General features: G+C 39.1%; 1 protein-coding gene across 2 annotated transcripts in view; it reads left to right on the top strand.

Moving 5' to 3' along the window:
- The window catches only part of grm1b (glutamate receptor, metabotropic 1b), a 29,294-nt gene that overhangs the window by 1,230 nt on the left and 13,150 nt on the right, over window positions 1-14,914 (top strand). For both annotated transcript variants that reach the window (XM_026151420.2, XM_080294035.1), the window contains exons 2-4: window positions 830-1,653; window positions 3,713-3,962; window positions 10,548-10,783. In XM_026151420.2, coding sequence (XP_026007205.2) covers window positions 939-1,653; window positions 3,713-3,962; window positions 10,548-10,783 — 1,201 coding nt within the window. In that variant the 5' untranslated portion in view covers window positions 830-938. The remainder of the gene's footprint in view (window positions 1-829; window positions 1,654-3,712; window positions 3,963-10,547; window positions 10,784-14,914) is intronic.

The raw sequence follows: 14,914 nt of genomic DNA, 5'->3' as shown, positions 1-14,914 counted from the left end.
ACAGTTGTTAAACATATTAAAACTCCTTTTGTAACTAGCTTGTTGTCTGTGGCATGAGTAATGACTGACTTAAACATAAAACTGCCCTTACTTGTTACTGTAAAAAGCAGTAATGGAGTGCACACACAATAGCATGCACATTGTGATAGTTTTAAATGTTCATTCACTTCTTTTTTTGCATCTAAACCCACTAAATGTCAGAAAATCCAACCAACTATTCAGAAGAAAATGTAGAACGAATGGGCTTTAAATGTTAATAAGTTCAAAATATAGCACTCATTATTTCATTTTTTGATAATCATGATGGATTTTAAAGCTGTTGAGAGCATTAAGCAAGCATTTTGTCCTGAAACTGACACTAACTTGACACTTTTAATATGAAGTAAGAGAGCAGTAAGTGTGAAAAGGATATTTCATCATCCAAATGATCGCACAGGGGTCTTTATCAATGACTGAAGAGGTCTCTAGCTGAATTACAGGATTGTAACTTCGTAAACAGGTCAGTCAAAGGTATAAATGTAGAATCAGTTGAGATCCTCAACTAGGACAGTAGCAGCTGTCCGTGGTGCTAGAATTTGAGCATTCTCAGTTTTCAAATAGCTCTGTATCTTTAGATATGTACTTATTCCCTCCCAAAAAGTATTTGCCTGGTTGGATCTCCTGTATATTTTTACATTTTTAGCTATGGTGTGATTGGATGAAAGATGATTGATCTGCAAGTATTTTTTCTCCTACAGATTTCTGAAATACATGTGTTGAATTATTTAGATTTGTCAATGTAATAAATGTATTATAAAGCAAGAATTAACACTCCATGTCTCATTTGCAGGGTGGAAACACTGAAGAAGAAGCAGATGAGTTTAATTTGCTCGTAGAGGATTGATGGCCCTGTATTATGGCCAAGTGGACATGATTCTACATTCAGCACCTCTGGCACGATGTCGAATATGATTTACCTGACTGTCGTAAGCATTTTATATTTACCTTTTTTACTGTTCGAGGCATTCGGTTTGTCCAGAGGAAAGTATGAGAGGTCGGTGGTGCCAAGTTCTGCCTCTCGCCTGGTGGCGAGGATGGACGGGGATATTATAATTGGAGCCCTTTTCTCTGTCCACCACCAACCATCAGCTGAGAAGGTGGCGGAGAGGAAATGTGGAGAGGTCCGCGAGCAGTACGGCATCCAAAGGGTGGAGGCCATGTTCCACACTTTGGATCGGATTAACTCGGACCCAAATCTGTTACCCAACATTACCCTTGGATGTGAGATCAGAGACTCCTGCTGGCATTCCTCGGTGGCTCTGGAGCAGAGCATCGAATTCATACGAGACTCTCTCATCTCCATCCGGGATGAGAGCGACGGCTCCAGGTGGTGCATTGAAGGGGCGCCTTCCAGTCAGCCACCACCGACCAAGAAGCCCATCGTTGGAGTCATTGGGCCGGGCTCCAGTTCTGTTGCCATTCAGGTGCAAAACCTTCTGCAGCTATTCAACATCCCGCAGATCGCTTATTCTGCAACTAGTATTGACCTCAGTGACAAGACACTGTTCAAGTACTTCCTCAGGGTTGTACCCTCAGATACTCTTCAAGCCAGAGCTCTGGTGGACATTGTCAAACGATACAACTGGACCTATGTGTCAGCCGTTCACACAGAGGGTAAGACACTTTTCTTTATCAGCTGGGGGCTCACAACACAGCACTCTAAACTCAAACAGTACAGTAGTCTAATAAGAACCTAGCTTATTAGACTCCTACATTACCTATAATGCCACTCATTAGCTTTTTAAAAAAGCCCCTTCATGGCTTCCTGTGTTTGAAAATACACACTGTTGAAACCCTACATCTCCAGTGTGTGATACAGACCTTCTAATACACTGTTTCGAGTGCAGTTTCATGAAATCTAGATTCATCTAGACCTACAGAAGTTCTAGATTAAATCATTTGACATCATTTTGGCAGGTTTTGCAAGCTTGAAAACTCTCCAAAAATGTTTTTACTGACTAGCTGAGTACGATTCAATTTGACAGGTAAACTGACCTTCATTTGCAAAAATGCGGTTCTATATTAATAGTGTCTGTTGTTTCTGTTGACCTAATGTATTTTATAAGAAACTCATTTCATTAGGCACACCTATTCAACTACTCCTTAACACAAATGTCAATTCAGAGATGATCATGATGACATGCTAGAGCTCAAAAGAACCATCAGAATGGGTAAGAAAGCTGATTTAAAGGTGAAATAACCACTCATTACAACCAAGGTATGCAGAAGAGCATCCCTAAACCTTAAAGCAGATGGGCTGCAGCGGAAGGTCACACTGGGTGCTATTTGTGTTGCCTTTGAACAGGGATGGCTGTAGTTCCCCTAGACTTTCCAAAATTGGGTTATAGAAGATTGGAAAAATGTTGCCTGTTCTGATAAGTATTGACATGTGCTACTACGTTCAGATGGTAGGCTCAGAATTTGGCTAAACACCACAAAATCATGGATCCATCCTGCCTTGTATTAACAGTCCAGGCTGGTGGTATGGTATGGTATGCTATGGTATGGAGACGTTTCCCCCCTTAGCACCCACTGTGCATCATTTAAACACCATGACATGGTCCTGCAGCAGGGCGATGCCACAAAGCTCAGTTCATCAGTGGTTTCTTGAACATCACAGTGATTTTACTGTACTCAGATGGCCTCCATAGTCACCAGATCTCAAACCAGTAGTGTGTCTTTGGGATGTGGTGGAACGGCTCACATCGCAGATGTGTGGTCCACAAATCTGCAGCTATTTCATGACACTCTCAAGAAAACTAAAAGCAGTTCTGAAAGGAAAAAGGGGGTTCAATGGAATACTACCAAGGTGTAACTAATGAAGTGGCTGTGCTCAGTTTAAGTATGGCTTATGTACTGCTGTTCCAACAGCAGGTGGCTGCAGACATGATTAAAGCCTGTTTTGTGTGACTAATCCATATTCGTTCAAGTGGTGGGCAATTTCAGAGGAGAAGTGAGGTCTCTTTATGGTAATTATACAATTTGTTTTCATGCCTTAAAGATCATTTGAGGCATAAACTATCATTTTTGTACAACACTTGCTCAAAACACAACAGTCATCCCAAACTCATTTTTTCCAGGCATGTTTTTATAATCAGATTCTAATTACGTTTCCTCCCACAGTTTTTATACCCGAGACACGGTTACGGAAGCTGTTGCAAATCAGTTTTAACTGATGGAATATGAAAACAAGTTTAAAACCATCTGCTAAATCCAAACAAAAACCTGGCAAGCCTTCCTTGTTTACAGAAATGAATACCTGTTTGTCATTCTGTAATGAATTAAATATGAGCAGTAGGTGTTAAATGTTACAGAGGAAGCTAGATTACAGCCTGTTTATTGGATTTATGAGTGATGCTGCAGCTGAATGACTGCGAACATCTGGACGGACAACCTAAAAATGACAAGACTTATGTGAGTGCTCATCCTCTGATGCTACTCTTGAGGTCACGGTTGGCCCATTTGCTCTAGTTGCACTGCTCTTGATTCCACAGCAAGAGGTCTGGGGACACAGTGAACTTAAAAGAAGAGTTTTTCGATAATTTTCCCTCTGGATTATTTCCTTTAAAGAACATCTTATAGAATAAAACATGACAGAATGAACTTATGAATGAGAACCCTTTACATTTTCTTGTGAATGAGCCAAACTGACAGCTCCTTTTATCTTTCTCAGGTAACTATGGGGAGAGTGGGATGGAAGTATTCAAAGAGCTTGCCTCGCAGGAAGGCCTTTGCATCGCCCATTCTGACAAGATTTACAGCAATGCTGGGGAGAAGCACTTCGACAGGCTGCTGAGAAAGCTGCGGGAGCGTCTGCCTAAAGCCAGAGTTGTTGTCTGCTTCTGTGAAGGCATGACAGTCCGAGGGCTTCTCATGGCTATGAGACGGCTCGGAGTAGCCGGAGAGTTCCTCCTAATTGGCAGGTTTGTTGGAGAATGTTTTCCCACAGGGCTTTTAGGTTTGTCAGTCGCGGTGCTCTTTGGAATAAAAGAACAACAATGACGAGAAGAAAATCTTTCTTGCTGATGCTTTTCAAAAGTAGCTGTATTTTTATATATCCACAAAAATCAGTCAGTATATCAGTTTAAATAAATAAGAAGCATATTTGTATGTCAGATAGAGTAATGGCCTTTGTGTTAATAATGCTGATTTCAATCCCAAAAATGTTAGGATGCTGGATGATTAGGAAATCTCTTTAACTCATATTTAATCCAGAATTGAGTGTAGAAAATATTAACTGTTTAAAATGACAAAAATGTGGCATTTAAAGAAAAAAATTATGTCACTTTGAATTTGATGGCTGCAACATATCTCAGACAAGATGCACTCAGAGAAAGCAAACCTCCCCCAAGGCAGCTCATGCTCTGGGCAATATTTACATTTAAGGGACTACTACTATATTTTGTATATATTTATTTTGTTTTCCTTGTTTGTTTGTTTTTAAATATACTTTAAGACATTTGTGCTGCAGTTTACTTATTCAGAAACATTGTACATGTATTCAAATTGTTATTTAATTGGTTATAACCTGCTACTGTAATATACAAAATAGCGTGATGTATCGACTCCCTATACATCACTGTTGATATGTTGCCAATATAAACAATGGCAGTAAGAAACAGTTATAAATAGCTCTATATAACTATTATAGTAATGCCTTGACCTTCAGATACATCTACTGACCGTAAAGGAGGTGGTCAAAGGTCAAATTTGACATATTATTTGAAATCTTTATATATGGGACACTTTTACGAATCATAGTTTCAAAGTTATAAGGCTTTTGTCAAATCATTAATTGCTCATGCACACACACAAATATATTGTGTTATTTAATTTAGTTTCGTAATCACATAATTTCCTCAAGGATTAATAAAGCATTCTGATTCTGATGCTCCCACATACCATCAGAGACACAGGCCCCAAACTGAGCACTGATTATAATCCAGATGGTCTCATTCCTCTTTAGTCCAGAAGAAGAACACAGCAATTTCTCCAGATCCTCTGAATCATTTGATGATATTATGTACTGTAAATGTGGAAATATTCAAAGTCTTCATAATTCTATGTTGAGGAACATTACTCTTAAACTGTTCTCCAATTTGTATACCCAGTTTTGTTGCACACAGGTGGTTCTCTGCTAATCTTTGATATTAGGAAATGCCACCTCTCTGAGATGCTCTTTTTTAAATACCTTATTTTATTACTGATCTGATGCCAATTAACCCAATTAGTTGCCTTCAGCTGTTTTTTTAATTCCCTCTTACTTTTTCAGTGTTTTGTTGCCCCCATCCCAACATTTGACAATGCCTCAGTTTAAATGTTTAATGTTCCATGTTCGACGTGAGCAAAATATGGATTTATGAGCTCTGTAGATCATTGCATTCTGTTAATTACATTTTGCACAGCATCCCAACATTTCTAGAAATGGGTTTTTAATTTATCCTCCCAACAGGCATATTGAAACTAGCTGTGTTTTATATCTCAAAACTTGACATTTTTCAATAACCTGAGGTGCTTGTGCAAAATTATTGACCAAATATTATCAAACCAAGGTATATCTGCACACATGGACCTTTACAAAAGATGCCAGTATGTTTTAGCCATCAGTTTGTGGACTTGCTTTTGAAGCCGACGTGACCCATGACCATATTTGGAGGACAGGTCTAGGGAGCTATCAGCTACCATCAGTGCTGCCTAGTTACCTTGGTTATCAAGGAGTGCCCATAACTCACTATAAAATTTATATGAATGAAATATGGTACAACAAATGGCACCCATCTTTCACTCATAGTGGTTATGTCATAAATTATGCACAACTCCAAACCCTAATGCAATTTAAACGGGTGATTTCCATCTAAAAATAACACCTGTGCAGTGTGTACAAATGGGGAAATTTGTACTGCTGTAAATGCCATCTTGCTCCAGCTCTGCTTTTTTTTGGCACTTGGGATCAATTAGTAGCTCTTCTGCAGCATTCACACGCTGTCAGTCAAGATAAGGATTAGCAGTTTCCAAATATTTAACAACTATTCTTCCACAACACATTTAAAGATTAAATTTAGTGTTAATGTTTTACCTTTTAGAGAAAAGATGTTAGGCATCTTACTAGAAGATCCTTTCAGGAGCCCTTCGTCTTCTACTAAATGCTAAACATAGAAAAATGACACTCTGCTGACTGAAATATGAATGCTGAATTCCATGTTGTGACACTCAGTTGTACTCAGAATGGATTATATACAAAAAGCTCATATGAAGCAAAATATTCTTCCTTTCCTAACGGTAGCAGAGTTCCCCTGAAAGCAAGAAGATGCTTTGAGTCTGGCTCGGTAATGAATAATGCATTCACGCTCCCTGTCAGATCACAGGAGGGATGGGCTAATATGGGACAGCACCTCCAGCATAAGCTGGGGAAAGTGGAGTAGTGAACACCAAAGCTTATATCAGCACATATACCAGGCATTCCCTTTTTGTGGAGCCTCAGTTCACCTTAAGTCCAGTTAGCAGTTGTTGTAGAACCAACGCTAAAAGCCAGCTACGGCTGATTTGCCAAGAGTGGTTTATTAATGTTTAGATTCAAAGGAGTCAGCCCGATTTACTTGCGACCCAAATGATGGAATAGGTGCATAAAGTTAAAAAAAATAGGACACATTAAAGCCTAAACTTGCTCTCACCCCTTCTACTTAAATTTGCACTGCTGTGAAAGTCTACACTGAAGATAAGGAGGGCGTGAGTTTGGTAGAGCAGTGTGCGTGTCTGTGCACACGTGTGTGTTTTCTGGGTCAAGGAGACTACTGAAAAAGGAAAATGTTTTTTAGAGCAATGCAGTAAGTGAACACACGCAGGCCTGTGCAGTGGGCAAATCGAAATGCCTGAGGTGCTGGTCATCAGCCATCCATCTTCTGCTGTGTGGAGGATGAAAGAGATGGCTGTTCTCACACTGCAGAACCCACACATCACAAACAACAAACAACTCGTTTGATCAACTCTCCAGTGAAGCCCCCATTGTGTTGGAATTCATAGAAAATATCAGTTTTATGACTTTGATTGCAATGTTTGACTAGTGATCAAATAAATGATTTCATTAAAAAAAACTGTTTGGCTCTACATTCATAGTTTTTCTAATAACGCCACTGTGCCCCAAATTAAATGATTCACAGACGTGTGAGCTCAGACTTGTGTTAGAAGTCTGTACAGTATGTGCGTGTGTTGACGTCAGAGCTGTAGGTTTTTGGCACCCAGAGTGTTGGACTGGGGGTAGTGTGATGCTGAGAAGCAGATGGCCAGGTACTGTTGATACTGTCACGCTGGACAACCATTGTCAATTTATTTTTGAAGCACCAGCCAAGCCAAAGATGCTGCTGGCTTTCGCTTCTTAAACAAAATGTGGGTTGTAGAAGTCTGGAAAGTGCTATTTTTGTCCTGTGGATGGGTTTGTGTAATATATACAATATTTTTAAATATTCTGTTTTGAAGGGTATTTAATTGTTTTGGACCACATTTAAATGTTTGTTTAAATGTTAAAGCCCTCTTCTTATTGTTTCATCTTTTAAGGCCGTGTGTACAGGCACACAACACACGCAATGGTTGTGCTCACTATTTTCACTTTTATTAACAGTTGCACAACAAGAAAACAGTCTCAGTCCAGATCTCAGTCTCTCCCGCTCATCTCTTCCTTCACTATAAAAGAAACAGAGCCTGTCATCAGTCAAACGCCATTCCCTGTCACCTCACCTGCCTCCCAGCACTTCCCCCTTGAACTCACTGCTCCACTCCTCCCCTGCAGCTGAGCCAGGGACCACACCTCCACATGGTGTTACTCTCCAAAGCTGATGAGCTGACGACCTGCTGAAGTTCAAATTAAACATCAGAATGGGGGAAACGGGATTTAGTGATTGGTTTGTGGTGTCAGATGAAGTCTTCAGAAGAGCATCTCTGAATGCAGAATATGTATCTCCTTGAAGGAGATGGATTACAGCAGCAGAAAACCACGCAAGCTGGGCTAAGAGCAGGAAACAGAGGCTACGATTCTCATCAACAACAGAAAAGTGTTGCAGATATTTATCTTTTTATAACTTGCAAGAATATTGGAAATTTGCAACTTTGAGTTAGTACCAAACATATGTAAAGGCAGGTAATACTACTACTACTACTACTACTACTACTACTACTACTACTACTACTACTACTACTAATAATAATAATAATAATAATAATAATAATAATAATAATGATAATGATAAGACACCAAAATACATTTCTTAATAAGGTGTTGGACAAAACTGGAACAGCTTTGGCACACTTTAGCAGTGAATCTCAAAATCTGTAAGCCTGCTGGAGTTCTGTCTTTCCTCATTTACTGTTTTCATGATAGTCCAAAATCTCCCACAGGTGCTCAGCTGGATTTAAATGTGTTGATAGCACATTATTATTATCAAACTATCCAGTGACCCAAGCTTTGAGCCAATAGCTAAATGAATGAGAACAATAAATATGTCACTTGTTCCATATTTCCAGTTATATTTGTTGTATTGTGAGAAAGAGCTCCTGTATCTGTCCTTGTGCAGCAGAGCTGAATCAGTCTGTTAGAGAAGGTGCTTCTCTGCCTGTCCAGTAATGAATCCAGAGGCTGGAAATGATTCTCCATGATGAGCAACTGTTTGTTAGTGACTTTCTCCCCAGCACAGCTTCAAAAGTGTCCAGTTTGCAGCCAATCCCAGACCCAGCTCCGATGCTGCTCCCCCAGCAGACCACAGCAAAGCAAACTGCCTTCGTCACAGATCTCCAGCATTTCGCTGCACATGTCTCAGCTTCCTCAGGAAATAGAGCCTGTTCATCACCTTTTTGTTCACAGCCTGTATTGGTCTTCCAATTCAGCCCGCTGTAGATGTGGACACCCGGTTACTTGTTCTTCTCCACCACATCAAAATCCTGTCACAAGTTAGACACGGGTCATCGTTTTTTGATCACCACCTCTCTGATCTTATTCACATTTAGAAGCAGATGATTCCTCCAAGACTACTTCACAAATCATCGTCTCAGTAGAAGAAGAATTGGGTTAAATGCACTTGAGAAATCAGAGAAGGTGATCTTGACCTTGCAGCTGTTTCTCTGTGTATGGGAGGAAGCTGTCTGCAGCATGTAGATGAATATATCGCCCACTCCCCGGCTTGGTCTGTATTCAACCGCAGAGCGTCAAGAGATGTATTCACCTGTGGTCTTTTAGGTGGACCATCTTCAGTGCCATCATCACATGAGGTTGCTTTCATCATCAGGATAAACATGTTTCATCATAGGATACAGGTAATCTCTTAAAATAGCTGGATTGATTTACAAGCAAGTGGACCCAAACCATGACAGCAAAATGCTCTGTGCAGCTAATGTGCCACCAGATTCCCTTTCTTTGTGGCTAAAAGGACTGAAGGGTTGAAGTTTTTCTTCAGGTTGTCACTGATCTGTAATGTTTTGTTTTCCATTCAGTGTGTCGCTGCATTTTAAGAAGCTGTTTTTCTGTCAAATCATCACTGGAATATTCAGTTTAAAGTCTCTCATATTCCCTTTTCTCAGCTTTCATTTCACCCGCTGAGACGTACAATGCCACATGAATATATCAAGGATTTGATCCTACACTGCATAATGCTGCTATAAAACACATTTGAAACTGAAATGAATGAGAAATGGGGTTTTCATTTTTATTCTAATTTAAATCTGGAGCATCCAAAAGTCTCTTTTGTCTGCATGACCTTTTGTAACAGGATCAGATGCTGAACTGACTTTCAAAGTGTTGAGTATAAAGCTATAAATACAAGTTATGACCAGCTTTGACACTTAGGGTTCTAAAGTCTGCGTGTTGGGTGGGAGTTTGTTTCTCTCCGGGGCAGATTGCAGAGCCGCAGTACTAATCTGCGAATTCTCACCAGACTTGTGATTGTGTCTGTGGACTGAGGCTTTTTTTTCCTTCTTCTTCTTTCAGCAAGTACAGCGAGCACTCCACGCCCCTCAGCGGGGAGGCTGAAAGGGAAACAAAGTCAGGAAAACAAAAGGGAGATGTTGTTTTTCTTCAGGATTTAGTGTGCGCTGACTTTTGGAGCTCGGCAGCATAAAACAGTTTGTTATTTTTGTCTTGCCAGATGCTGACTAATATTGTGTGACTTGTTATTAAATTATAAAAATGCAGTAGCTGGAGATAACCTTTAGGGTTAGGTTTGAATGCTTGAGAGGTTTTGGGTTGTGTATTGATATTTTGTTGATTGCAAAAGATATTCCTTTGATAACAGAGCTTTAGCAAATACATCAATTTAACTGTCTCTGATTAGATCCTTCTCTTTCTCTTCTCTTTCCCACAAAAGAGATATAATTTATTATTTATTTATAATATTATGGGTTTTGAAAGGTCAGTAGGAAAGATTTTGCAATGCTTTAAGCTCTGACATAATTTTTAGACATACAATGCAGCAAGTGGGTGTCTAGTTTAAGTAGAAATGATTACAATGTCCTCCTTCTCTCCGCAGTGATGGATGGGCAGACCGAGTCGAGGTGGTGGAGGGGTACGAACAGGAGGCTGTGGGAGGCATCACCGTGAAGCTGCACTCTGAAGAGGTCTCCTCATTCGACGACTACTTCCTGAGGCTCAAGCTCAGCACCAACACCCGCAACCCATGGTTTCCAGAGTTCTGGCAGTACCGGTTTCAGTGCCGCCTTCCCGGACACCCGCAAGAGAACTTGAATTATGCACGGAACTGCTCAGGTAGCTAAACAACTCGTCAAGCAATTATGATGTTTTCCTGCTGTTTTTTTGCTTTGTTTAGGTTTTTTTTATTCCTGGTTTCCGTTTTTACGCCAGCGTGCACATCTGCTTGTCTTTTTCAACTGTTCTGATGCGTTCAATGCCCAAAGGATGATGCCAAAAGGGCCCCACAAACTGGAACACGCTATTTAAATATGAATTAGACTGCCAGAGGGTAAAATTCTCTCTAAGTCAATCCAGTAACACATATTTTTTTTATATTGTTCATTTCTGTGACACTTGGCTTTACAGAGGATGATGATCTAGGTAAACTAAATCCTTTCACGTATAACAGAGCTAATGCATTATTTGTTAATTTCTCGAAACAATGCTCAACAAGCATGTTTCCAAGACATAACTGTTTTATACACCACTCATATGTTTTTCTTTTTAAAATAAAAGCCTCTATATATTTACGTTTTCAATCTTAAGCTTTATGTTTTATGGGGATTAAGATGTTTCTCAAGCTCCCCAAATTTAAAATCAGTTATTTAAAAATGAGCCTATTTGAACATGTTGATAAACGTAAATATAAAATGTTGCATGCAGCAAAAATCAAAAAAACGTTTTTTGACTTTAGGCTATAAAGATACTTTTGGGAATTTATTTTTGCCATTGCATCTTTTTTTTCCTTTGCACATTATTTTCAAGGATTTCTTTGATATATGACGCATATTTCTGCTTTTATTCATTTTTATGAGGCATCATTATTTAATAGCAGTTATTCACATAGGCATAGGTGGAGATATAGTGATTTGTCCTGTCCTGCAAACATTTGTTTTTTTGTTGTTGTTTGTTTTATTTTATTTTTATTTATATGTGTATCTATTTATTTATTTTGGTGTAGAACTCCAAGATGGTGAGTGAATACTTTTTAATGGAACCATAATGCTCCTCACTTTGGAAATATACATAGAGGTTGACTGATATTAAGGTTTTATCACACGCTGGGAAAATGTAAATGCATTGCTGATAATCTTTTTTCTTTCTATTACATTTCCAATTAATCTCAGTTGACCTCTAATATATGAAGCTATTGGGATGTTTTTCTTCCTGTGCACTGAAAGCTCAACAATTGGGTCTTGTTTGCTCACACTTTGTGCTTTCACACCTTTTCTAGCCATAAGACAGTCGCATAAAACAGCCCAATAACATTTGAGTGAGATGGGAACTCGCTTAATTGCATGTAGCCACAGAAATAGCAGTTAACATGCAGGTAATGCATATGCTGGGATCCATTTTCTTCTTATCTCTGCACAGTTTAATCCATGAAATATACAGAGAAGGTTCACTTGTCATGCAGCCGACTAATCCCGACGTGCAGCAGTAGGTCCTCTGCTTGCATGCTCGCATCATGACATCATTGCATCATGACTGAAGCTCACACAGCTCAGAGGAGTGCGGCGAGCGTCAAAGCGAAGGAGCTGTTAAACTAGGTCATCACCAGCAGATCCCATCGGACGCTCACCCAGCTGCTACCCAACTAAATTTACTGTTGATGTGTTTGTTTGCAGAGGCAGTGAGTTTCCCAGCAGTCCTTTTTAGCGATCATTACGTGATTTAACACAAGTGGCAACAAACACGTCAGCAATGGATGACACTCGCGAAAGCCACCACGCTGTTATAAATGTTGCGGGATAGGACAGAATAAATTCTGTCTCACGGACTGCATAGACTGACAGTATGGCTGAGAAAACACGCAACAAATGAATGTATAAAATGCTAAAATCAGGGCAAACACCAATCATCTGCATTCCTGCTCCTTAAGAATAATAAGTTGTTTCCAAAAACTCTGACATACCTGATTTTTAGGTTAAATGTTCTGCAAGCCAGTAAGAGATGCTCACAGCCTGATGAGCCTGACTTATAACCTATAACTAGTAGAAGTACTGACATTAGCTGACTTGACCTAACCTATTCCTTCTGAATCTGTAAAAGACCCATAGGGATTGAACAATGACATACTTTCAACCAACAGTGTAACAGTAATGCTACTACTGCTACTATTAATTAGAGATGGCACGATACCACTTTTTTATGTCCGATACCGATACCGATATCATAAATTTGGATATCTGCCGATACCGATATGAATCCGATATAGTGTTTTTTAATCAACAAAACTGTTTTTTAAATATCTTGCTGCATTTTGTATAAGTTCATACTCAAGTTTAAAACAACAACTACACTAAAGCTATTCTGTTATACCTGTATGCAAAAAAAAAATATTTCATAGTTCAGCAATACTGATCAATCTAATAAACTTAAACCTACACCATCCTCCCTATTCTGGTATTTTAAAGAGTACTTAGCATAAATATTAAGCAACCTAACTAATAGGGTTCCAACTCCCAGCAACAACAAAAATAAATAAATAAAAAATAGGGAACCACCCCTCACGCGCCACCTCATGATGCTTAATCAACGTAATCAACCTTAATTTGATGCAGTGTGAAAAAAAATGCACAGAAATCAATTATTTTTCAAGAAATATTAAATAGATTCAACATCTTTCTTCAACAAAATTGCAGACTGCACAGATGGTACCTTCCCAAAGGAAAAAGTACTATAGCTTACTAGGGTATATATATTAGACTTAATAGTTACTATATACAGTAATTGACTTCTATTCATTTTACATCAAATTGAAACTTTGGGTGTCAGATAATTATTTATTAAAAGCTAGACATTTTAAATGAGAATAAGAAAGAAAAGTATGTCTTTGTGCCCCCTTTTCCCTGTTAATGCCCTATCGGCCCCCCTGGCTAAACTTTGCTAGATCCGCCCCTGCACAGTTACCAGCGTCAGCTAGGTAGAAAAAGATCCTCGAGTAGAAAGTAATATTAAATACATTCTAACAATAGCTGATCAAGCTTAAACGTACTGCTGTTGTTCAGCCCCTGGTTTCCTCTTTCTGGTGCAAAGTGGGCCAAAAGCAAACAAGAGACACGGACTCGCGACAGAAAAGCCGATCAGCTGATCGTTAAGCAGTTTCATGATTGAAGTAGCAGCAGGAGAAGCAGTCCTTGTTAAGCTTAACGCAGGAATGCTTTACAAACATTCAGAGATGGACTTACACACTTGCTGTACTTCTCTCGGGGATAACTTTGTCAGAGATGAAATGCCGGGTTGCTAGCGAAGCTCCACATGCTATCCAGACCACCGACAGGTCCCGCATGCCACAGCCTCTCTATCACGTGATGCATACTGCTCCGACGTGCTAACGTTCTGAGGTGAGTTACGGCGTGTTGCAAGTTTTGTGAGGTGCTTTCGTGATATTTAATGGATCGGATTACATTTTTTATTTTTCTCCGATATCCGATCCAGTAATTTAGGTCAGTATCGGACCGATACCGATACGTAATATCAGATCGGTCCATCTCTACTATTAATAATAGTGGACATTGTCAATTAACATTTTTTTTAACTGTACACATAATACATATATTATAGAGTGTGTTTCCATCCGAGGAGACATGCTGTAATTTTCCACCTTAAAGTGTCATAAAAAGGCATCTGGTGGCAGATATTCAGCATGGTGTGATTATAGTGGGATCTTTTTCAATTTACAATTTTAGTATATGTTTGCATTAGTATAAATTTTAACTCAAGGAAATGGGCGAAAAACGTTCAAGTTTAGCCCAAAAGTGTCAAGTTCCTACATAGCTGCAGATTAGAGAGACTTGCTTTTAGAAGGGCATAGGTATCTGTTAATACATTATTCCTAATAGATAAAATAAATAAAGACATCTTTTTCTCTACTGTACATTTCTATTGTCTAATTATCACAATCTCAGCTTCAATTATGACATATAGATGCGAAGATTAAAGCTTTTCAAGCTTGAAATCCTAATGAAAGATTAATGGCACTTAAAAACAAAGAATTCTGCAGTGCTTAAAATAAGGTTCAATTTTAATATATCCAAAAGCAAACCTTGATTTCTTTTTAGACTTGATTTCAGACTTCTAAATTACTCATTGGTCATTCGTGCACTTTTGGAAAAATGTTATATTATAGGAGTGGCAACTTTTCTTAGGTTCTGGATGTAGTTTTAAAGTTTTGCGTGCAGCAGGTTTTGGTGGTAGTGCTTC

This window comes from Astatotilapia calliptera, chromosome 19 (genome assembly GCF_964374335.1).
Source record: "Astatotilapia calliptera chromosome 19, fAstCal68.1, whole genome shotgun sequence".
Taxonomy (NCBI): domain Eukaryota; kingdom Metazoa; phylum Chordata; class Actinopteri; order Cichliformes; family Cichlidae; genus Astatotilapia; species Astatotilapia calliptera.
The sequence above is the reverse complement of the archived record's forward strand: the minus strand, read 5'-3'. Positions and strand labels throughout refer to the sequence as shown.